This window comes from Pseudopipra pipra, chromosome 1 (genome assembly GCF_036250125.1).
Source record: "Pseudopipra pipra isolate bDixPip1 chromosome 1, bDixPip1.hap1, whole genome shotgun sequence".
Taxonomy (NCBI): domain Eukaryota; kingdom Metazoa; phylum Chordata; class Aves; order Passeriformes; family Pipridae; genus Pseudopipra; species Pseudopipra pipra.
The window spans coordinates 102,683,449-102,708,096 of record NC_087549.1 but is presented as its reverse complement, the minus strand read 5'-3'; the positions used below and the strand labels follow the sequence as shown (position 1 = coordinate 102,708,096).

The following is a 24,648-nucleotide window of genomic DNA, read 5'->3' as shown; positions in this document are numbered from 1 at the left end:
TGGCAGATAACTTGCTTAAGTGGCAGCCAAATAGTCTGAGCTTTGACATGGCTCAAATCCCTCTTAAAGAACAATGCTAAATGGCAGAGAAGTCATGCAAATCCCATGAAAGAATCTACATAAAACATTCACTTTCTTTATAGAGTTTTGTTTTTTTCTACATTAACATGGTAGCTTGAGGCTTCATGAGCAAAGCTATAATGAAAACAAATACTGCAGTTTCTCTCACTTCTGCAAGATATAACACAATTTAAGAAATGCTAATCAAAATTACAAATTCCAGTAAAAAAAAGATTAATTCTTCAAGAACATGTTGATGGTGTCAATGTAAGTTGCAAAACAACCACTTTGGGAAGGTTGGTTTGCTTTCCATGAGTTATATTACCTTTCTAATTGTTGTCACTCAGGGCCCAGTTCTCCCAGACTGCCCCATTCAGGTCATAGTAGCTCCCAAATTATTCAAAGTACTCTGAGAGGAGCACTTTAAAATTCTGCACTCCTCTCTCAGTTGCAGATCTTTCTCTTAGCACAGAAAAAAAAATCAAAAAACTTTTGTGGCATTTTACATGCTATAATTAAAATATAATTTCAGTTTTGCCTGTCCTTTTCTAGAAATGGCATTATTACAGTAAGCAGGGAATAAAAAAAAAAAAACAACAAACCAAAACCTTTTCTGAAGCAAAAAAAGGAAGATTTTTGACCCATTGTTTGTTTTTTCTTTACCCTCTTAAATTCAGTCTAAAAAGCAAACATGAGAAGAAAATGACAAAATCTATGTGTGGACTAGTCAAAAAAAGTGAAACTATAAGACACGTTAAGAGATATTTCAACCAGCTCAGAACGAACTGACAGATTTACAGGGCCCAATGCAACGTTAAGCAGACCTGTCTACATCTAGAAATGTGCACGGTCCTATTAGAGCAAGGCTCTGCTCTGGGAAAGGAGACAGACCTTTCAGCAGGCCTTATTAGCTCGAGTAGAAATGCCACACTGATATGGCAGCAATTTCAGGAACAGCACAGTACGAGGTTCCGACCCATCGACACCCCTCCTACAGTTAAATAACAAAAGTGACTCCATCTTTCAGAAGACTCCTCCCTTCCCTTCTGGCAGTCATTTCAGGAAACTTCTCCAAAAAACCTCTTCTTGCTGTTTGAAACATTTTGCAATACCATTCACTCAACAGCACTGTGATTGTGGGCAAGTTTGCGTACCAGACACCCACAGCAGGCACACCTGCAGGCTGAAAGAGATCAGCAGCAGGGACAAGAATTAGGACAAGGAGGAAAGATAAATCCTTAGGGAGTCAAAGCGGTGCAGTGGAGAAAGAAGGAACCTACTGGGGCAGTGTGGAAAAAGGAGAGCACAGATCTCAAAGGAATTTAGGCGCTAATGCTCACCGCCGGTTCAGCTGCTCCATTTGCTGGATGGAGCCAGACCTGTGGATCCCATCCGGCGTTGCCGCGGCTGTGGGGCGCTGCCACGTGGTGGTTCGGTTGACATGATCAACGTAGAATACCCTCCCGTGGCTGTCTATCCGAGCTTCCCAATCTAGTGTGGGGAAAAAAGGAAGGGGTGATGCTGTCAGTGTGATGCCTTCCAGAAAACCTAAATGTGGGAGACACATACAGACACACACATATACACGGACCGGGTGTATACACACAGGAGACACCATATATATAGCCTACATGCGTGCAATATATATTATGTGTATACATTCAAAGTATACATTCAAAGGTGCATATATACTATGTGCTTGTCTCTATATACATATATGCAGTATATGCATATACATAAACATTTCATACACAGTGCACAGGTAGGCCATGGAATTCACTACCATAGCCCATGAAAAGCTAGTGACATAGTGGCTGCATTTTCAAAAGGGCTAGATAGTTTTTCAGTTGGTGATACTTGTTGGCTGGATTCACTGCAGGTCAGAGTAGCCACATAGAACTGACTCTTAGTAGAAAAAGATTACACCTGAGCTAATATGGCAAAACCCATGTTTTCTTTTTTTGTTATGTTTCAGAACAAACATGTTTCATTTTTCTCCTTTTTATTAAGTGGCTTTGAAGGACACCACAGAGCAATTAAAGGCTTCCCTGAAAGCTGATCACAAACTGATTGGACACAGAAATCTCTCTAAAGAGAGTATTGTAAATCTATTGCTCTGATGAATGCAAACTAGATTGAGAGTTTGCAGCATAATATTGAGCCTTCCATCATTATTGTTTCCTGATAATGTTTATGTTGTCCCATGACTGAAAACTAAAACCTATTTGGTATATGATGGCTTGTGGAAAATGGTAATGATAAAAAAACTGTTTGAAACAGGAGAAATTCAGAAGTGAGTTAGCTAGCAAAGCCACATATCAAACTGGTCCGAATGTATGGAGAAGTGGAATAAATCAGGCTTGCTAGTTTCATATTGCTACATGACCCATCAGCTGACTACATCTCTATGTAAATACATGCACATACCTTCTACAGAAATTTATATACAAACCTCACTCACATTCACACACAAATGCACATATGGTGATTACCTTTGAGGGCAAACACTTCCCCATATTCCCACACTCTCACTATAATACCATCTTCCCTGATGAGTCCCGTGGTTTTCTATGATCAAATTCAGGATCAGCTAGATTTCATACTTTATGTATTTTATCTCCTACTCTCTAAGAGCAGGACTGAAGTTGTAATTCTCACTGTTGTATCTGGACCTCTATCCTTCATGACCAGTTCCCATCTCCTGAATGCTGGCTCTGGCTAAACCCACTTCCTATACTTGGTCCCAGAAAATTGTAGGCTGTCTCAAGTCTATGGCTGGCTGTCCCTGACAGGTGAATCCCACAAACCTTTAAAGATGGGCACTGAGAGTCCTTGGAGAAATTTTCTGTAAGACTCCAAGACAACAAGAGCCATATGCACATGCATTATTTCTTTCAAAGCTGACTGTAAGTACCACAGTCCTTGAAGATGCAAAACCTATAGTCACACCACAGGTATACATGCAGTGTCTCTCACTGTGAACATCACTATATAATTTAAGGAGAGGACTCTCTCTTACTCCACCAGGTAAAGTTTCCCAAGGATGTTGTAGCTGTTTCAAGAACAAGATCACAGCTTTGTGAAAACCATGTCTAAAACATAAGACAGTGAAAAAAAAGCACATCAAGTACAATATATGCATATTGAAGTAAGTCACACTGACACATAAGGCAGGTTGAAGGTCAGAGCCTTGTTAAGCATGCTGGCACGGGTGACAGGTGTATTGCTTTGGGTAGGGAATGGTCCTTCTGGAGCTACGCATTATCTGCGATATTCTCGAGGAAATAACCTTGGCCAGATCAAAGGTGAGACGATGTACCTTAACATCATGAAGATCTTCATTTTCCTTGCTGTTGTCTGGCAAAGGACTAATTCTAGCCCTCACCCCACACTATTGTTGTACCTCGTAAAAAGTTGAGAATAATAAAGACTGATGGATAATTAGAAGCTTGTAGGCAATGCTGTAAATCGACACTCTAGACAGCCTACAGAAGACATCACCTGGTCATAGCGGTCTGAAGCCTCCTGATGGACACTTAGCAAGAATACACAGTCAAACAAGGTTCTATGATCCAGTCCTGTGCACTATCAGCTCTAGAGTCTATCTCGCAGCGTCTGTCTAATTAAATACCACTTAGAGTTCCTAAGCTTCTAAGCATAATACTTGGAAACTTAGGAGTAAGGAAACTTGTCCAGAGCTTGGAGGTCACAGTGAAAACATCAGGTCAGGATCATGCAGACTGGATTACGACTTCAGGAAGGCTGTCTCTGTCAGATGTATCAGACATACAGCAAAAGTATGTACAATATGAGCCACACCTATAAGTGAGTGTTGCTTTATTCACTGCTTTACGGGTAGATACACCTGAAACCATGGGCTGACACTGGCATTAGCCTGCTAAAACATTAGGAACTGTGCGTCTCATGCTCCTTGCGATAGCATTTCTTATCTGCTGAATAAATCTTCTTCTGGTCACCCTGGAAGGCTGTCAGAGGGTGTCAGGTACAACTTTTGTTGTACGCAGGTGGCAGACGTACTTTCTACCTTCCCATACGACAACCTGTAAGTCACACAAGTCACTGAAGCTGCCTGCATATGATACCAGATTTGTGGACAGATGGATGGATACCTGCACAGTAAGACAATCAGGCTGACAGGTGAACTGACGGACAGAACTCTGCTTCTAAGCTGTGCTCAAGTCCCTTCATGCTAATTCACAGGCATAGGTGATCTAGGAAGCAGCCAGATTTCCTGAGGGTTTTTTGTTAAGTTTTTCAGGTAAAATAAGACTGTGACTACTACAAAGACTAACCTCCATCTAACCTTCACAGTAAGAGCATGCTAGAGCACAGGCTGGGGACATGACAGTACTGATTCTGTTCTCCAGTGATCCCCCTCCATCAGCCAAGTCATATTTCACAGCAGCTTTGATACTGCTCTGATTTATAACAGAAGACAATTTCTTCGGGCAGGAACATCAGGGCAAAGTAAGCACACTGCCTTTCCCTTTCAGCAGCCCTAACTGGGCACATGGGCACAACTTTGCTTCAGTTCTGTAGGGTTGCCATCAGTACTAGCAAAGACAGGCTTAATAAGGGGTGACTATTAATGCCGTTATGAGGCCCCACAAACTCTGCAATTCTTCTGTTAATCTCACATCGACCTGAACATTCATACTGGTCATTATGAAATTCCTACATAAATAATGAATTTGTTCTACTTTACTTTCCTAAATAAAACTATCTGAAATTAAATTTCCTCCCTGAGACCGACTGTTGTGGGCTTATGATGAAATCAAGCTATTCAGAAAACTATTCAAAAGACAAAGAAGACTGTCCAGAAGATTCTCCATGACCTCAATAAAATCAATAAATGCTGAATCTGCAGCAAATTATCTTCACCTCTATTTATAGATGGAAGTTAGCACTGCATGTGCCAGGTTTGATCACATAACTCAGGTTTAAATGGTAAAGGTTCCTCCTTTCACATGATTGAAGAACTATTTATCTAGGATTAAGAGGCATTAAACACACTGAGATAGTGACACTGAATTCTAGAAAAAGAAAAAAATTCTAGATTAAGGCTATAGTTTTCATTTTGAAATTCCTGTAAAATTTCATGAAGAGTTTTTGGAAACCAGTTTTCTAAGTGATATTATTCAATTAAACTTTTTTTTTTTTGCACAACATTAACTTAGTGTGGTTTATTTCTATTCAGATCAATATATTTAAGCCCACAGTGTCCACCTTTATTGTAAAAATGATATTATATGCTAATGCTAAAACAAAATCCTCCAAAGGGATATCACTTCTGTATTTTATCATCACACATTGCATTTCATGTCCTTAAACCTTGTGGAAGCACTTGTGAAAATCGATGGTAGAAATACTTGCCTTTTGAGGATAATTAAAAGAAAGAGGAAAAACATATTAAATCGATGATGGCAGAGTATGAAAGAGATTTACAGTATATTTTGTTTACCTGAGCTGGTGTCAGTGTCCTTTCATTAAGTCATCTAATGGAGAATGTGCCCTATTCACAAAGTGTTGTGGTAAGAGTGTGAGGAAGAGAAATATTTGCCTGTTACAGAGGTAAGCATTCCCATTTCATCATTCACTGGCAAGCCACAGTGGGACTCTAATAAGACTTCATTGGGTTAAAGGCATTTGAATCATTCATGCAACTGTGCAGCTGACGCCAGCATCAGGGCTATTTTCGGCTTAGGGAATACTGACAGCATGGTTGGCAAATGATGAATTATTTGTGAAGGGCACCACAGGCCAAATAAGTGTGTTTCCTTCTTGGGCTTTGAAGAAAATAGAGTGCTTTGTTTATATGCCTGGTTGTTTTTGTGAGGCACTGCACATTTCAGGCTGTTAAATCCTGCGCTCAAGTTGAAAGGTGATCAGCAGCACGTTGCAGGGCATAGAGTGCGCTCTGCTGGGCACTGAACGCCAATGCAAAAAGCAGGGTAATCCTCCAGGAATACCCAAGGGAAAGGCTACAAAGACAAGTAAAAACACCTCCAGCAGTTGCTTCCGTGGTAAAAATCCCGTATTACCAGGCTACTAATCAATCATGCTACTTAAGACTGTCATTTTTATTCAACACAAGTGTAGAATTCACTACAGTTCATAATGAACATAAAAATCACTGATAATCAAATCCAAGGACAGTAGAAGACCACTCTACATAAGCTGTCTTTTCCCAGCTTCTGCTGGTTTTGTTCAGATTTGGACCTGTCTGTCCCAGGAGCATCCTGACCACGAAAGGGTTCCTGCTGGACCTGCTTACAGACCTGACAGATCACAGGGACAGCCATCCCAAACCATCTTTGAAATTGGTTATGGAAAAGTTGGAGACAAACATTATAGAAAAATCAGAGTACTTTGCTGAAACACCACCCAGAAAGCTCTATATTGAGGTTTCCAGAACACCTGACAGATACCCAATCATTCGAGCCTAAACACACTGACTGGAAACAGGGAAATACTATTATTTCCATTTCATCATGGCTAAGGAAGAAGACAGACCAAGGCAGATGGAGGTTACGGAGCTTGTTCAAAATAACACGACAACACTTGAAGTCAGGATCCAATAAGGGAAACAAATGGGCATATTGCTTGGGTTCTGTAGACTGTATATACAGAACAGACAGGGTTCATTAGAAAGACATACTGACCTCTACACTGTTTGAGTTAACAGGAAAAGCTGAAAAAATGCAATAAAATAAAAAACTAAAGCTTACTTGGTGGAAGAGGCTCATCGATAGTTGGGTAGTGATGATGGTCAGGCCTCAGAGAAGGAAGCTGGCTGACTGGCTGAGAATTATGGAGTAAAGGACAATCACCTACGGACAAGATATTCAAGACATTGACAGTCATTCACTGTTTTTACAATGTGGTTCAAAAAATGTGCTACTGTAAAACAAGTGACTATTTTACAAAGAGGTTAACCTGGTGTACTAGCATCTCCGGGCATTCCTATTTTCAGGCCCTATTTTAATAACAACTCATATTGTAAAGAAGTATTACAGTAATGCAGTCAAATCAATGCAAAACTATTATGGGCCAGATTCTGGACTCATAAGCACACAAGTGTAAGCGAGAGAAGAATCAGGCTTGATCTCTGAGAAACACTGTTCATATACAACCAAACTCAAGCTGCTGCAGAAATTGGCAGGAACATGCAAAATCCTGATTCCAACTTTTAAATTATCCCACCATCGGAATAAGAGGCTAAAAGCTGCCTTGGATCTTTCTCTGTTTTTCCAAAGGATCAGTGGCTGCCTATGTGTACTAGAATGACAGGATTTTGCAGTCCCTGCAAAGCAGATCATCCCGTTTTAGAGGTATTTTTCAAAATTCAGAGTCCATCTTTCGTGGAAGGAGGAGAGTGAGAGAAGGATCAGAAACAGATAGGAGACAGGTGGTAGAAGAGAAGGAAAAAAGATAGTGAGAAATAGTCAGGATCTGAGATAAGGAAGGAAGACCTGAGATAGAGAAGAGGGAAAGAAGAAGAAGAAAAGGAGTCACACAGTAGACAGTGCAGAGGAAGTTTTTAAACACTAATATTGTATACACGTCCATATATAGAACCATAGAATGGTTTGGGTTGGAAGGGACCTTAAGATCATCTAGTTCCAACTCTCCTGCCATATCTAAATATGAAACAAATGAAACCTAAGTAAATGTCCAAACTGACATTCGGTTGAAAGGAACAAGTTACTTAAGATCCAGTCAATGTTTAAAAAATCGTTTAAGAAACTAAGAAGTTACAGTAGGGATGAAAAAGCATTCCTCATCTTAGACTTAATTGTGAGAATAAGGAACCTGCTCACTAAAACTTCAAAGGTTCCAGAATAAAGATTCCTTCTCGGTCTGTCCTTAAAATCTTAGAAACCGGGACTATTTATCCTACTAAGGGAGATATTTTCATATTGTGTGGTAACAGTTTTTCACTATAACCTCCAGCTCCAGATAGGCTTGTTAATACAGATACAATCTGAATTGCATAAATATAATATTTACATGCATCAGAAAGATGCATAGAAAAAAATATGAATGGTTCTGGGGATGCTGGAATGCAAAGCCAAACTCATTGTGTGGTAGCTGGTTTATCTGTCTGTAATGTCAGAATCTTAACAGCCTAAGAACAAACATTTTATATAAAACCCCAAACATATAGCTATCAAATGCAAAAAAAATTACCCAAAAATATAAAATATGGGGGGTTTTTTTGTTTTTAAACAACCAACAGCTAGAAGGCAGAAGCCAATTTTGTATAAAACTGTAAAAAAATCTCACACCATCCAGAAGTGAGAAAAATTGCTTAGACAAAAATACTCCCTCTTCTAGGTGCTCTGCTGATACCGTATGGCCTGTTAAATGTCTTCATCGAACCACTCGTGTATAGGCGTATCTCACAGATGTATCTGCTGCATGTTTTGAACAGACGGCAGATTATGTAAGTTTATTACTCAATGCTGAAAGTCCATCTCCCATAGTCTTAAAAACTGTGCTGTTACTACAGGTGTTGTAGCACTGACTACCACATCACCCATCTATGTTTCTTTACTTACCTCACCGAAATTGACTCTCCCCTAGTCAAGATAGTTACGCCAAGCCAGCGGAAGCATAGTAGTAGTATCGGTCACCTGGAGTGGATGGAGGTGACCACATCTACTGTATTTGTAACAGCTGCCAAGTCATGAAGCAACATGCACATTTACTGAAGCACCCCTGGTGACACCAAGAGAGTGCTAAGAGACGGGCTTGCCCTTAGCTAACCAAGGCAAAGCCACTGTGAACACTGCAGTGCCCTTTATATAGGCTCAAGTCTTGGTGTTGTACTGAATCCATATGCACAAGACACCCTCTCCCACCACATCCCCTATCAAAAGCACACACAGTCCAAAATAACCACCAAATCCGTAGGTATGGTCTCACACATACTCATGCTCATACCCACTTAGGTATATTTCCACATAAATGCTGTCCACAAGCAAAGCCTCTTGCCTGCAAGGAAGGAAACTTGGTTTCTACGCCTGTATATGTCTGAAAATTTAATTCTTTGGGCTAGATTCTGCTTTACAGTCTGAATAACTCCCTAGTCCCAGCTGTGTACCAAGTCTTTACACAGGCCTGTGTGTAAGGCCACCCTTACACCTTTTATCTGCATGGGTTGGGTCTGTGGCAGTGGAAGGTGGGAGTAAGTAAACTGGGAATGGAGAAGGAAAATGTAGAAGGATGCTTTAGTTGGGGTTTCCCAGTGATGCCCAAATAGGATATACTTTTGCTGCCATTTTAATTTGGTGTCACTTACAGAAGGAGACAGATGACTCAGAATTTGGGAATGCAAAGACTACCCCTTGACCTTGTTGCATACTCCTTAGCTGCAGTTGAGTCCTTTACTTCTAGAGCTGGAGAAAAACGATACGCTAGCTGAAGAAAAGATGAGTGATCAACCCCCTCTCTTTATGTAACTGCATACAACACAAAATGAGTTACCAAAGGGAGGGATTTAATCTAACTGTTTGGGGAATTGGGAAAAACAGTACCTAAATTGCAAAGACAAAAAAAAGTACATTTTAAAGTATATTCTATCTCTAGGGTAGGATAAGGAGATGAGAATTTTATTCAAGATAGTTAAATTTCCAAAGTGCCTAAGAAAAAATATAAATCTCTGTTGAGTTGCCCTATGATCTGTGACATCTGAGGTACATTTTTTTGATACTTGGGGAATTACAACAAATATACAGAAACTGGCCCTTTATCTGGTTTGAATCAGCATATTTGCCCTTTGACAAGCACAAGCTGGTCCTTTCACTAACTATCAGAGGCATGGCAGCGCATCAGATGTGTGAAATGGAACAATCCCAGGAAAAAAGGAATGAGTAGGTGGATGTGATAATGCTGATTTGCCACATAACTAGAGTAGCTAATCTTGATTTTATAATGATGCACGTATATCTACAGGAATCCATACAGACAGATCTCCACCTGATTTATTTGGTTTTGCTGGGATTTTTAAGGAAAGGCTCAATTATCCAACCCTCCCTGATATCTGGCCCAGCTCACAGCCACCAAATTGGTAAGAACTAAACTGTGAGCTATCTGAAACCTCGACTATCTGATGCCTTCCGTGACATCCAGATAACCAGGGTTGCTCAGCGCATCGATTCTCAGGATCTAACCTTCTCTTCTGCTGCTTGGACCTGCTATTGGGGTGTCTAGACCCTCTGTGGCTCTTTGTGGATTCCCAGCATGAGCTACTAGTTCATCTGGCCACTGGGAGGAGCCATCCACTTGCTCCCTGTCCAGCTCAGGGCTCTGCACTGAATCTGGCACTGACTCAAAAGCACTGTTCTCCTCCTCATCATCATCCTGTGAGGAAAAGACTGTGCTCTCAGAAATTTTTGCGCTGTCGACGGAGGAGAAGCGAGTATGGCTGGAGAAGCGATTGTTACTGTCATAACACGAGGTGCTGTAGCAAGAGGTGCTGTAGCAGGAAGTGCTGTAGCAGGAAGTGCTGTAGCAAGAGGGGCTGTAGCAAGAGGTGTCGCACGCTTCGCACTCGTTGTCACCATTGGGCCTGGAGCTTGACTCGCTCTCGCTTCCTGTCCTGAGGGGCTCCCCATCCAACAGCCCATCATTTAAGTCGGAGAGTTGCTCATCCAAGGTCTCAGGAGGCACTGTTCTCTGGCTGAAGTTCTCTTCAGCCTCATTTTCCAGAGGAGGTTCTGCTGCCACGGTCTCACTCTCACTGACCACTTCCTTATCCAACACCTCCTTGACTGTAGATTCCTCATCGTTCTCCCCGCCATTGCCACCATCTTGTTCTTCTTCCCCATCACTGCTCATCTGTGCCGAGGGCAGGCTGTGGAGTAGGTTGTGGATCCGTATGTAGTGTGTGCGAGGGGTCTCTGGCTCACCGCAGGCTGAAGCTATGACCGTCTCAAGTTCAGACACAGGCAGGGAGCACGGCCTGTTTTTCCTCTTTGCTGTGGTCCTCAGTTGTAGCTTGTTGTCTTCCTCCTCCTGGGCTGAAGCCCCTTCATCTTCTTCCTGACTCTTCTCTAAGTCCTTGCCAGCATGCACATCTGCACTCACCTCATCAATATCTAATGTTTCTATGCTGGTCACTCCACCATCTCCCTGAATACCAGAATTGACTTTGTTATTTTCCCTAACTTCGGTCTCAGGAGGAGACATGCAAGCCATCAGAGTCGACTGCTCTGTGAGGTCCGTAGCACTCAAAGAAGAAAGCATTTCTCCTGGGATGGAATCCAAGGGCTCAGGAACTGGCACCGCATCAACCTCCCCATCTCCTGCTAGCTCTTCATTTAAGCTGTTCTGGTTGACTTCCCCAGGTGGTTTGACAGCCCCTGGGCTATCGACACTGTTCACACTGTATCCATTTAGCTGTTCTGGAGCTGCACTTTCTGAGGTCACTGTGTTGATGCATGGAGGCTCACCGAGGCTTTCCTCTGTGGGATTGTTCACAGGGCTTTCCTGGAGGTCAGCTGGCTCAGGATCTGCACTAATGGAGACCTCTTCATCATCTGCATGAGACAGTAAAAGAAATTAATTACGTCTTTAATAAGAAGCATTGACTGAACCAGAGGTTGGCTGGGGGGGCACAAGCATCCACAGCTATCTGAGAAAATTAAAAGCATAAATTACAGTGTGAAATGCGTGGGCAGCTGAACAACTATCAAGAAGTGTTGATTTTTTTTGCTAAGCAGTCTTTGTACAGTGGATTTAATCACGGGCTTACTCATGGTGGTGATTTGTATGCAGCACTCTGCCTCCTTGCAGCATAACCTGAAGGTAACACCTTCTTGAAACTCCTCTTTGAGCCAAACTGGCATTGGAGGGAATATCATGGGAATGACAAGGAAGTCTTCCCCGAGACTTTAATGACATTCTTCTTTTCATTCTGAAGCTGGCAAGACTCCACAACAGAGAATGTAAAAAACTGTTTTTCACACCCCTTTGGAGAAAACTTTCCCCAAAATATCCTTTGATGTGATCCTCATCTGTACCACCTCCTTCCAGGCACCAAACAACCTGAGCTATTTTACGCCATCTAAATAGTCAAAAGACAGAAATCTGGGTTTTGCGTCAAGGGGAAAGTAATGATTTCCAGCCACCAATGCAGCTGCTGTTAGCTTGACAAAGTGTACCAGAGAGACCAGAGAGTCCCTCAGGCAGAGAGTCCCTGAGAAATGCTATTGAGACTGTGACATGGAAACCAAGGTTACACCTTACACCACCATGACAGTTACTTCTGTATAATTACAAGAGAATGTGAACCAAAACCAAACCATAAAAAGGAGGGAAGGACTGGAACACTGCATTATTTTTTGTTTTATTTTTACTTTTTCATTAAAAATAATCAAAATGAAAAAAATTTCTAGTTATCTCTACTATTACATTGTCCATTTTAACTTATGAAGTGCTCAAATGCAATGACCCTACAAACAATGGCCCATGTAGCACTTCACTAGGGTAAGTGATAGAGAAGCAGGTCAGACTTTAGTTTTCTGTCCAGTGATGTGGCAGAGTATTTGAAGCAGCCAAGGACAAGGGAATATGAGATACCAGTAGCTCTAAGCCAAGGGGAAACAGTGAAGAAATTGTGACTCACAATGCGTCCTGTGACGGGGGACTTTATTCATTTCCCTTTGCTCATGACTGTACCTTAAGTCCTAGAGCATCCAGGAATAAATTCAGATTTCTGAAGAGAAAGAATGGAAACAAAAAAACCCCAAACAAACAAAACAAAAAAAACCCAAACCAACAAAACAAAAAAACCCACCACCACCAACAAAAAATCAAAACAAAAAAGAGATGGGTTAAGACTGAGAGTTACCTGGATGGATGGAAGAAGTTATTTCAAATCGGAACTGCAGCTGGCCACTGACATGATCTGTAGGAAGCCTGCGACCCAGAGTGTAGCTTACAACTCTGTCCCTGAAAGAAAACAAATATTGTCACAATAGACTATAACCTACCCAATGTCTACTGTGCATAGATAAATCTGCTGTGTCCTACAAAAATACATAATCAAATACATAAAGGCTATTTATCCCAGCCATGAGGGCATGTTGACTTGCATACGAGAGGACGAATGGCAGAGAAGGAGAGGACAATGTCTTCAATTACAATGGAACAGCTGAGTAAGTGAATAAGACAGGCTGCTGGGATACACAAGCACATATGTATAAATATAGAGAGAATGGTGGGAATGAAACTTCTGCAGTATGGATATGAAAATATCAACATGGGAAGCAAACAACTCCCACTTCAGCTATTGTAACAAGACTTTGCTTCCCTGCAGATCTGACCATATCTACCCTTTTGTAGAACCTCACATTTCTGTATTTTCTTCCGCTCACCATGTGCATAAAATGAATCTTTCCTGTTCTTGTCTACAAAATCCTGTGCAGGCCATTCCCCGCTTACCACCTTCTCTCTTCAAACTGGCTGAATGACTGCTCTTAATCTCTTTCCACCCCTCTTACCTCTATGAAGCTGAAATATCAGGAGAACACCTTCCTGACAAGGTTGATCAATGACTCCATTCTGTCCTTGTGCAGGTCCCTCCCTTTGCCACACTTCATCCACCCCTCAGAACAGAACGAAACTATAGAAGAGATTAACTTCCCAGCTGCCCACAATGCGGCTGAATCAATCTTTGCAAAGCATTTTTTGAGTGTAACGGGTTCACTAAATAGTAATATTTATACATCTTTTGAAGAAACATAGTTCACTTCCAGTAGTGCCAAATATATTTGCTAGGATAGCTTCACATGCATCAGAAACTCATATAAATGAGACAATCTCAAGATTTTTGTATGACCTCTCTGAATTAGTGTGAATACTCATTGAGCTTGCCTGAGATTTAAATGCCAATAGGGTATTAAAACTAAGCCATATCTAGTATGCAGGTTGGAGGCACTGCTCTTGGCAAAGTACATCCTTAGATAGACAGTGTTTACCATAAGGAAGTCAAATAGGAAGCTATAACCAGAAGATGATAAGAAATCTTCTCATATAGCGGAAAGCCAATGATACCAGTTACAGTGTTCTAACTTCCCCAAGCTGTTCTTTTCCATCTGGTTTCTAAATAGCTACTCTATCTTCCCTACTTGAGAAAAAAGAAGGTAGCTTAGTCCCTTCTGGTAGATTCAGCTGTCAATATCACAGCCAGTTTCTGAACCAGCTGTTGAAAAACACTTCCAACAAGCTCATCTTCCTGCTGTTCTGCTGAATTGAGATACAATTTTCAGAAATACCTTCGTGGAAACTGCATTGTTCCTGCTTTCCTTAGGAGATGACTCTTTTTCTCCCCTGCTTTTCAAGGTCTGAAGGTTACAGGCTTAGAGCCAACTTTTTGGCTTTGTCTGAATACTATCCATCTTCCTCAAATTGGTTTGTGTTATTTTGGCAGCATATACTTTCTCAGGACTTTCATGCAATGGGGAAGCAGGGCAGGACTTGTGAGCTCAAGGTTGTTCCTTGGCAGCAGGGTAGGGTCAGGAAGCTTTAGTTACAACATGCCACATATATTTTTTTATAATATTTCAGCTCTCCAGAAATTAAAGGGAGGAGAACCAGATCCGGTATGATTTTAGCCCACAGGTAATTTCCTGAAATATGAAAACAGCCTGCTGACAACATTCAAAGAATATTCAAATTGAAAATATTGCACTCTCCAGATTCGCAGCCATGATACGCAAGAAAGTCTTCTTTCCTAAGTGCCAGCTCTCATTTCTCAAAATGCCATGCACAGAGTTATAGAGGGAATTCTTTGTCTGGCCCATAGTCCTATAAATTCTAATTAAGACCAACACCATGTATCAGACAACTGTCAGTTTAATAACTTCCCCTCAACAACGTTGTATCACAATAATGATATATCACCAGGGATTTTGAAACAGCAACACACTTGTCGAAAAACAGAAAGCAGCAAAAGCAGCAAAATTTACCCTATGGCATGTCTTTCCAAGAGGCGTTGAACCGGCATAGAGAGTTTTCCCAGAAAACGTTTGATGATTGGTCGGCTCTTTGCAAATTTGTCTTTAACTTCTATTTCCAGGACGTCCGTGGGCAGGGAGACAAAGCTGAATTGCTGCAATAAAGGAAGAGCACAGAACATTAAGCCGGAAGCTGGGCCACAACAACACACAGTACTTCAGCTGTGAGGCACCTTGGCAATTGAGAAGCAAAGGCCTAGTGAGGTGAAGGATACGTGATCACTGTTCTCAGATACACTGCTTTGAAAATTCTCCTTTTCTCGTTCATCTGTGCCCCAACTCAAAAAAGAAAAACTCTGAAAACACTGTTTATCTGGATCAATCTCCTAATCTGGGTCACACCACAGTCCCACAGAGCTAAAGCCAAAGGTAAACCATGGTATAGGCTACTGTCACAAATGATACCGGGTAAAATAGGAAAGGCAACACCTACAACTGCTCGTCACCAAGTGCTTTGAAACATGTGAAAGCTGTCTCAGCCAATCTGGTTACAAGAACAGCTATGTTTATTTGTAAGTAACATTTCAATAAGCTTCTAGAGACTGTGTGCATGCAAAACTAGGGTAGGAACAAGAAGAATGATATTTTAGGTTGTAAGAACAAGGAAGTCCATGCATACAGCTTTCAAACATGGGAGCATTAGGGCACCTGGAGATGCCAAGATCTCCTCACAAGGAAAGCAAATCTCAATTTAAAAATAATAGTGAAAGCAAATACATTAGATAACTTGGCCTTGCTTTCTCCTAGACCTGCTAAATTCAGTACAGGCTTAGAGCTGGTGACACAGGTCACAATAATTTTTCCAAACATCTGCTACTACTAGAATATCATCAATCAAAAAAGCACATCTGTGCTGTGGTGCACAATTGTAGGAAAACGGACAAAGTGCTGTTCACCTGAGAGGTCAGTATTGAACTGGAAGACAACTACCGTGGTAAGTGAATATTAAGATGGATGGAAAGATTTTTCTAGTTTTCCCACCACTAAAACCAATCTTCACAACAGAATCATGCTCTGGGTTATCAAGGCCTGGAGTTAAGTCCTAAATTGCTTGCTCTATTGAATCATGATCTAATTCAGAAATGCTTAGTTCAAACAGCTTCAAGTGAAACCAACATGACTGGGATACTCTATTAATCAGGCCCTGCAAAAACACAAATAATCAGAGAAACACAATTCAAACAGGAGCTAGTGTTGTTTTCTTCTTGTTTTCTTGTACATCTTTGCAACAGAAAGATAAACACACCAAAGGGGAGAACATTAATTTGCCATGTATATTGAAAGTTGCCTTAAAAAATAAGTTGTATTACCATTCCTGTTTCACCTACTTAAAACCTTGGGTAACAGCCACTTCGTGACATTTATAAGGAAAGCAGAAGAAGGGAAGTAATGTTTAACTGAATGAGGTTATTGTAATGTACAGCCATTTACCACTTAATGAATTCTCCATTATTGTGCTGTTGACTACTATATTGTAAAAAATCTCTGTGGGGTAGAGCATACATACACACAAGTAAAGACTGAACTGTCCATAAGTGAAAAGTAAAACACAGGTTAAATGATCTGAATGTTAAAAATATATTGTCTTCTGTTGCAACTCTGAAGCAAATCAGAATCTGCATGGATATTTATTTTCATAACATCAGGTGGAACCAACCCTGGCAGCTTCTTCCTTGCACGTTTTCCAGACACCTAAGCAGAGAGTATGGATCCAAGGAGCAAGGTGTATTGGAACCAGCCAAAGAAAATGTCCCTTTTCCCTTGAACGGCTGTGCCTCAAAGACATATAAACATCAGAATATTCTACACAAATTGTAAAATTGTGTTCTGATTTCATCACCTGCCAACGCATTGCATTTTGGGATACAAGAGACTGCCCTGAGACCAACCCCTGGTTTTCAAATGTTTCTTCTAGGAGAATGTTCTGATGCATAAAACCAGCTGCATAAAACCAGCTGCATTTTGGAAACACAGTTAAGCTTTTAAGACCAGAAGTGTCCTGTGGCAGAGCTCAAAGGCTTTGCCATTTGGAAACAAGTACAGTTTGAGATAAAAAGCGAACTCACTGAAATGGGCTTGGACACAGCTTGTAAACCAGTGCTAATTTTACATAATTCAGTGTTCCATTATCTAAGCACTTGCTCCTCCTGTTTCTCTTATCTAGTTTAATTCTTAGTGGGCAAGATTTTTCTAAGGCAATCTCTGACACTGGATGCCTCAGGCTCATGCCATCCACACTAAAAAGCCCAAAGGAATCCTTGTTTGCAGAACAAATGGACCTATGGCCCTCTGAAAAAATGGATCCCAGCAAAACACCTAGGTTTGAGAACTCAAAGACTTTCAAATGCATTTTCAAAAATCATGAATCACTTTTGAAAACATGTTGTTTCTCATGATATTTAAAGATGGGAATATTGTCTTTGGATGTAGAAGCAAATCATCATCAAATCCTAATTTCCCTCTCTTCCTTCACCATCTTTTCTGACAAGTGCCAGGCGCTGTACCCTAGCCACAAAACATTGGCTACATTTACACTGTTCAGTGCCTTGGCTTTTGCTATCTTATCTATCCGGAAGGGAAAAGATTCTGTGTTTCATGGTCATATCCAACATAACTGACATTAAGTACTAATGTATTACTGCCAGAATAGATTAAATTCTTTCTTTGCCTAATATTTGCTAATATTTACTAATTGTCACACAGCAACAGCCAGTTTGTGGAAATGACAGCATAAGCTTCATATCTAAGTTTTAAAAAAAACAGACCAAAAATCCCAAACAAAACAAAAAATCCCACCCAAACCTTACCCAAACAAACAAACAAACAAACCCCCACTGATTATAAATTTTGCAGTACCCATGGGTTCACACTCAGGGATGTTGTGATTAATAATTCATGCCATGGAGGGGCAAGAAAAGGAGGCTCCAGGATCACAACAGAGAAAAAAAGTCAATTCTCTTCAGGATGAGGGAAGTTTGATGTTGCTTCTTACACATGCCCAGAAATTTCACCATTGGTAATTAAAAGACCTGCATTTTCAGAACAAGTCTGCTGACATTTTTTGATGTTATTATTACAATTTTTACTTTAAGTTTTCTGTTATTTGGAACTTTTTTTTATTATTACAACTCTTAATATTGTAACAATAATGTTGTAAGTCAATGTTACAGAATTAACTCAGAAGTTCAGCTTTCACATTAAAAAGAAGTATAAAATTCATGGTTGCAGAAGAAAAACAAGAACACAAAAACTTTAGCACAATGTCCAAATATATTATTTTTAAAAGACTTCTGATATTTCTGACAGTCACTCCTTGAAGGTAGATTCTTCTATCTTTTTTAGCTGGGATTGACTTACTTATACTTTCTTCCAGAATCTAAACCAGCAATCTTTAAGCTGTACATTTTCATTGGGACCACAGCTCATTTTGTGGGCTTATTCATTGGTTGGGTTTTTTTCCCCACAAAAATTTAAGTTCCTCTAATAACAACCATTAGCGCAAACTCTTCAAGATTGGTCAAGAACTTCATGGAACCTGCTGGAATCCAAAGACACTTAACTAAAGTTGATACTAACTGTAGAAAGGTATACTGATGTTTAAATAAATGGGCTTTTTTCACAGTTAAAAATTTCACAGTCACATTTCTGGCAGTTTTTGAATTCTGACGTTATGACTTAACTTGTTCCAAAGCTTTAGGCCTCTCCAGCTGCCAGAGGTCCACCAAACTTGATAATGGCTGCATGGAAGTGGTTTCTGTCTGAGCCTTTCTTTGTACATGAATACAAAAAATCTCAAAGGAAGTCACAGATTTCTACACAGGTGCAAACTTATCTACCAAAACAGCTACAGTTTCAAGGCTAAAGCCCCACCCAAGAAGAAGACTTTGTCTAATGTGTTCATTTGGATAACAGCAGACAACAGGACACCTGGAAAGAACAATTTACGACAATTTAAGTGATTACTAGAACTTGATTGTTTTCACTTGTTCCATAACCAAAATTCAAGTAAAATGCATTACATAAAATGTAGGGAACAAACCTCTTGCAAGTAATTGGCAGACCCACCATTTATAAATGATCTACAGAGGTCAATGTATGAACAGGTAACAAATAAGAAGTTAAATCTCTATTCTCTGATTAGCCCAAGACAGTAATGTAAGGTGACAGAAAGGCTACACAAAAGGAGAAAAAAACCTTGTAATGGTTTCCTGGAAAACCCCAGCACCTGGGGGGACATTCCCAGAAACTGATAAAAGGATTAAAAGGAAGAAAGGAGTGATATGGAGATAATATGGCCCTTTTTCAAACATCCTGGCTGCTGAGAACTCAGGACGTGGACCCTTGGGCCTATTTCATCTGTCTATCACCCCCAAATTAGTTTATTGACTATAGCCAGTCAAACTGACTGAAGAAAAAGGTATAAAAAGCGACTGGACCCAAGCAAATCTCTTTTTGCTTGGGGGAGGGGGAGGAAGGGGGGCGGGTGGGCGGCGTGGGCAAGCGAGAAGTTCATCAACTATGCGGAGGTAGCTGACGGGCTGCCTTTCTCCTTCCACTTCTGGGGAAGCCTGGAAGGTGAGATGTATCTTAGGCATGCTAATTACTTGCTTCTAAATAACCAGAGCTTACTTTTGCTTCATAGTATTTTTAGTTTTTACTTTATGTTTGTAAGTGGCTTTTGCTTTAGAGTTTCTGCTTAAATTTTGTGGCATTAGTATTTGTGCAGTATTACATATGTGTTAGTTGTTCTACTTCTTTGTAAGTTGCTTTTGCTTTAGCCTGTGTGCCTATGCTTTGCATTATCATTACTACATAGTTTATATGTGTTTTTTGCAGTTAGACCCTAATTCCAGACACAACGAACACCATAAATTGTCACAAATTTGTATTTATAAACATGTTATTTTGTGAACACTGTTAGAGTGAGTCCATTTTTAGGTGCTGACAGTTTTGTGGACGGTGAAATAACTTGATAGGAGAAATCTGCTGAGCGGTTTTTCTACCACTATTAAGTGCAGTCCTTATATAAAAAGGCATCAAATGTCCTGTCTGTCTCAGCAAAGCTGTTAAGTGAAGGGTCTCATTAGGTGAGACACTAACAGATTGTTTTGGACATTAAACGGCTTTGATGTCCTGGGGGGGACACTGATAGACAAAAAATAAATTAATACTGGTTGGACAGAAAATTCTTCTTTTCTGCCCCTTTTCATGTGACAAGTAATTACCTACAAAGTTACATTAGCCACACCCTGCATACCACATCAACTTGGTGCAAAATGACTCTTAGAACTTGAGATGATACATGACACAGCTCACTCCACAGAGGAGATGGCAGATTGCTTCAACAGAACGAAATGCCATTAGGAGCAACCTGCTTCTCACAGCGTGCCTGGTCCTAGAAATAGTCTCCGATCCCATCTTGGCAATGTAGTGTCTGATCCTTACCAACTAGGGATGAGAGGGCTCTCCTCTATAGGAAGAATGTTCCTTCACGGGAAGGATGAGGTGGTCAACCAACTGCCCTTGTGTCTAGTTTGGAAGAATCCCGGACTGAAAAACCCCCAGAGACAGAGGGTTTGGAAAAGAGTGCAGAGCTTCAGAGAGGAAGATCTTTTTATTTTCCTCTAGATATGTTTTAAGACTCTTAGAAGAAATGGTTATCTGTTAGGTGTATTCCTAAAAGGAAGCTATGTGCAGAAAATCTGAACACAAAGAATGATCAAAGATCCCTGGTATACTGGGGAAAAACAGCACCCATCGCGAGCAGAAGTGAGAAGGCCTTGTAGGGACTGATGATTCCTGATCTCTGGAATACATTGGCTGTGTTCGCATTAGGAAGACTTATGGTGCAATGTGAGTAGATCTGGAGAGCAAAGCAGCTGGTGCTGTGCACCTGATTACCACATCCAGATATGTTGCAAGGGTTTTAACATGAAGTGACTCCAGGCTGATGTCCTGGACTGAACTCCCATTATTGTCTGAAAAGTGCCGGATGCACTCCTGAAGCACATCTGTTGGCTTCCTTTCTGATGAGAGTAATTAAGTTCATGCACTTTAAGACTGTCCAGTGGTGTCTTCAGCAGGGAGATCAGGAGATTTGCTTTGAAACGGTTCTCTTGAATGGAACAAAAATACTGTTGGAGATTGACCCACTGAATTGTTAAGAACCATGATCTATAGAACAAGTTAGTATGTGTATTATTTTCCCAACTATTTTCTTTTTAAGGTGTTATTCATCCTCCTGGAATGATGATGACTAGAAGGAAAAAGACTTGCTCTAGATGCAAAGTCATTGCAACTCTCTACTTCTCCCACTTCTTTAGCCATTTGTCAATGCCTGTCCCACTTGTTACAGTGGCAAGAGATTCAACAATTTCTTTGTTCCTAGACATCTAATGCAAAGAGGGAGTAGGATAGGAGAGAGATCTTTTAATTCCTTGCTAAGAGAAAAGCTGCAGCATTATAGCTTATCTTATTAGACACTGGAGGATCTGTACCATGTACAGCCTTAAAATGCCCCAGCCAAAGGCAAAGCTTTAGATGGTATTTTCTCAGGCACTAAAAAGCCGTAACTAATTATTTCCATAGAAATACAGAGGATAGAGGGAAAGGAAAGAACAAAAGTGCCATGATGAAGAAAACAGCAGCAACGTATTAAGTCCTCTTGGGCTAAGCAGTGTATCATCAGTTTTGTCTCTGGTCAATAAATATTAAGTCGTTAGGATTCTCCTCTCATTTACACAGATTTTACATAGCTGCCTCCTGCTGATTCACTCTCACAGAGACACAGATCAGAATCAAATTTACCTAGAATCAGCTGATACATTGATAGTGTTACACCATCTCAATGATCTAAATGTAAATCTGATTTTACACTACTGCTGGCATCTTCAAGCAAGACCCAAAAACTGTAGTAAACACCACTGAAGGAGTTTCAGACAGTAACCTACTTTGCAGTGCCTATTTGCTTACAGACCCAACAACGGTTTTACAGACACAGATGACTAATTTTATTAATGTGAATAGATCTTGTTGGGGCTTAATGCATGACATATGTGGTAAAGAATGAAGGCCCATGCTAATGCTGACCTGGCAGAATACATCAGTATCTATTTGTAAGATAACAGAACCATTTCCAGAGCTTGAGAATAGTTTTCATAGAAAGCCAACTACTGATGATGATTCATTTCCATGTTTTATTTTTACCAAAGTTTTTGCATCCCTGAATACAGATGGATGACAGTGACTCAATAACACTATCAAGGATTACGTCCCTTAGCACAAATTATACAAGCTAAGTGCAAGTCAAGTTCTTTAAAAACAGTCAGTATAACAATTGCTAGACAGTTAGTAGAATAAAGTCAGTGTAATAAAGATAGATAAATTAATACATTGGTGACAGAAAGAATTAGGCTCTTGATTTTGAGTTGAATAAGCAATAGAATTAAAAATAAATTTTATTTGCGATATCCATCATGCATGGAGGTGATCTTAAAAGGCTGTAAATTACCTTTGATGGATGAAGATAGATTTATTCTTTCAGCTGAATATTTCATTGGTAGGTTTTTTGTTTCAAGTACTCCAGTGAAACAATTATACTCTTAATGCACACACCACTCTCCATCTGTATTATTCTGTTCTTCATTCAAAAACCTTCTCTATTATATTACTACTTATATTACCTTATATTACTACTTATATTACTACTTATATTACCTTATATTACTACTTATATAAACCTTATATTACTACTATCCTCCACAACACTACTTTTACAAACATCTGGATAAGCTCATGGAAAATCACAGTTTCTTAAATTTACTACAGTACACCTCAATGACAAGACAAAATAATGCAGTCAGTAGTGTCAAGCACAGGGCTCCATTGCTGTCAAGGGCAGGGACATGCCTATGCCTACTATGAGAGACTTCTGTAACACAGCAGGGACTACAGGGTGCCAGATCCAATATTCTGGCATGGAACTGCTGTTGGGGTCTTTTTCCTTACAGTAAAAGGGGTGCACATAAATATATGATGATGTTTTAAAGTCTATTCAATCCTTTCTACTGAACTCCTTCAAGGTTGGGCAGGGCCTTCAGGAAACTGGCCTTCTGGATTTCTTCCTCAGATTCACTGCTTCTCTCTATTGGAAACAAGGAACAAAAAAATTCCTTCCCATCTATTTCATGTATTCCACAACATTCAGAGTTGCTAGTTAATAGGCTCATCATGAATTCCCTCTGATGGTTTGGATAGTCTTAAAGGATGTCTCTTACTTTATTAATGGCAAATTTCAGCCCTAAGACATTAGAAATTTAAATAAACTTCTGGATAAATCAAGTGAAAACACTGCTTAAAGAGTCAGGGTTTTTCTTTTTCACACATTGTCTCTAAATTTATAAGCACAGCAGAGACTGAAAATATTTGAGGACTCTCATAAGCACCAATATAAACACTAGCAAGACTAATGGTCTTCTAGATACAGAAGTTGCAATTAAATGCACTTCTAGAAGGATAACATCTTGAAAAAAATCTAGACAATTTTCCACACCATAACTCATTCCTGAAGAAAGTGAAGTTGTCTTGGGCTTTTGCACTTCATTCATCAACAGAAAATAAAAAAATGTGTCGGTAAAACTACAGTTTTTCTGTGTGTTACACTTTACAGTTACTAAACTATGTGTTACACTTTACCTGAACATGTGTGCAAAAATATTATACAGTGAAGGTACCACCCACAAGGTTTTACTCAGTCCCGATGACGCCTTTGGCAAAACTTCTATTAAATTCCAGATCTGGATTTCACTTCACCTGTATACTGCTTTTATGCTTAGGGGTAAAGGCCTCCAAGTTTCTGCAGCATATTCTTTTTGTATTTGCCATTAGAAACAGGAGGAAAGGTTATGCAAGATAAATAATAAGTAGTTCGATCAATGTGATGTTTCTGTTGCTTTTATTGTGGTCTTCTAGTGAAATGACTGAAGGATTCTGTGAGGCCATGGTAGCACTGTTAGCATCTAGTGCTCTATATATTAGAGCAAAATCAGATCAAATATAACCTGTTTTAGTTTAAATTCATACTATTGATTCAAATATATTAAAACATCTTTAATGGTTTAACTCTTAACTTTTGGAAAGATTCAGCTTTGCTCAAGTGTCCCCTGCTTGTATGACTCTAGGATCATAGTGCTACATCAGGTAGCACCCATCGTATCAGCAGACATAAAGCCTCTAGAGAAGGAGAGCTAGAATAAACCCCTTATTGCATGATCTGGCTACTTTGACAAAGTGTCTTTCAATCCCAGAACTGCCGGGTGGTCTATCATGCACCGGTCCAGCATTCAGGATCGCAGAATCAGTGCCTGAGTTATAACTGTGCATTGTAAGAAAAGCAATTACAGACCAGTACTCAGTCAGTTGCTTCCATGTCATCTTGGCATTCCTGCAGGCAGCATCCAAACCCAATGCTTCTATCACTGATGATGGCCTGCACTGCAGAAGCCCCTTCCCCAGACTACCTCCCACTGGCGTTCAAGCCCCTGAG

General features: G+C 40.2%; 1 protein-coding gene across 10 annotated transcripts in view; it reads right to left on the bottom strand.

The window, feature by feature from the left end:
• The window catches only part of HECW1 (HECT, C2 and WW domain containing E3 ubiquitin protein ligase 1), a 261,005-nt gene that overhangs the window by 64,252 nt on the left and 172,105 nt on the right, over positions 1–24,648 (bottom strand). For 4 of the 10 annotated variants that reach the window (XR_010433682.1, XM_064668439.1, XM_064668418.1 and 1 more), the window contains 6 exons: positions 15,057–15,199; positions 12,938–13,038; positions 10,257–11,624; positions 6,810–6,911; positions 3,080–3,112; positions 1,401–1,551 (listed from right to left, as the gene is read on the bottom strand). Coding sequence is in view for 9 of the 10 variants with exons in the window: in XM_064668439.1 (XP_064524509.1) it covers positions 1,401–1,551; positions 3,080–3,112; positions 6,810–6,911; positions 10,257–11,624; positions 12,938–13,038; positions 15,057–15,199 (1,898 nt within the window). In the remaining variant the exon portion in view is untranslated. The remainder of the gene's footprint in view (positions 1–1,400; positions 1,552–3,079; positions 3,113–6,809; positions 6,912–10,256; positions 11,625–12,937; positions 13,039–15,056; positions 15,200–24,648) is intronic. The other 6 variants (XM_064668445.1, XM_064668452.1, XM_064668463.1 and 3 more) reach the window with 4 other exon arrangements.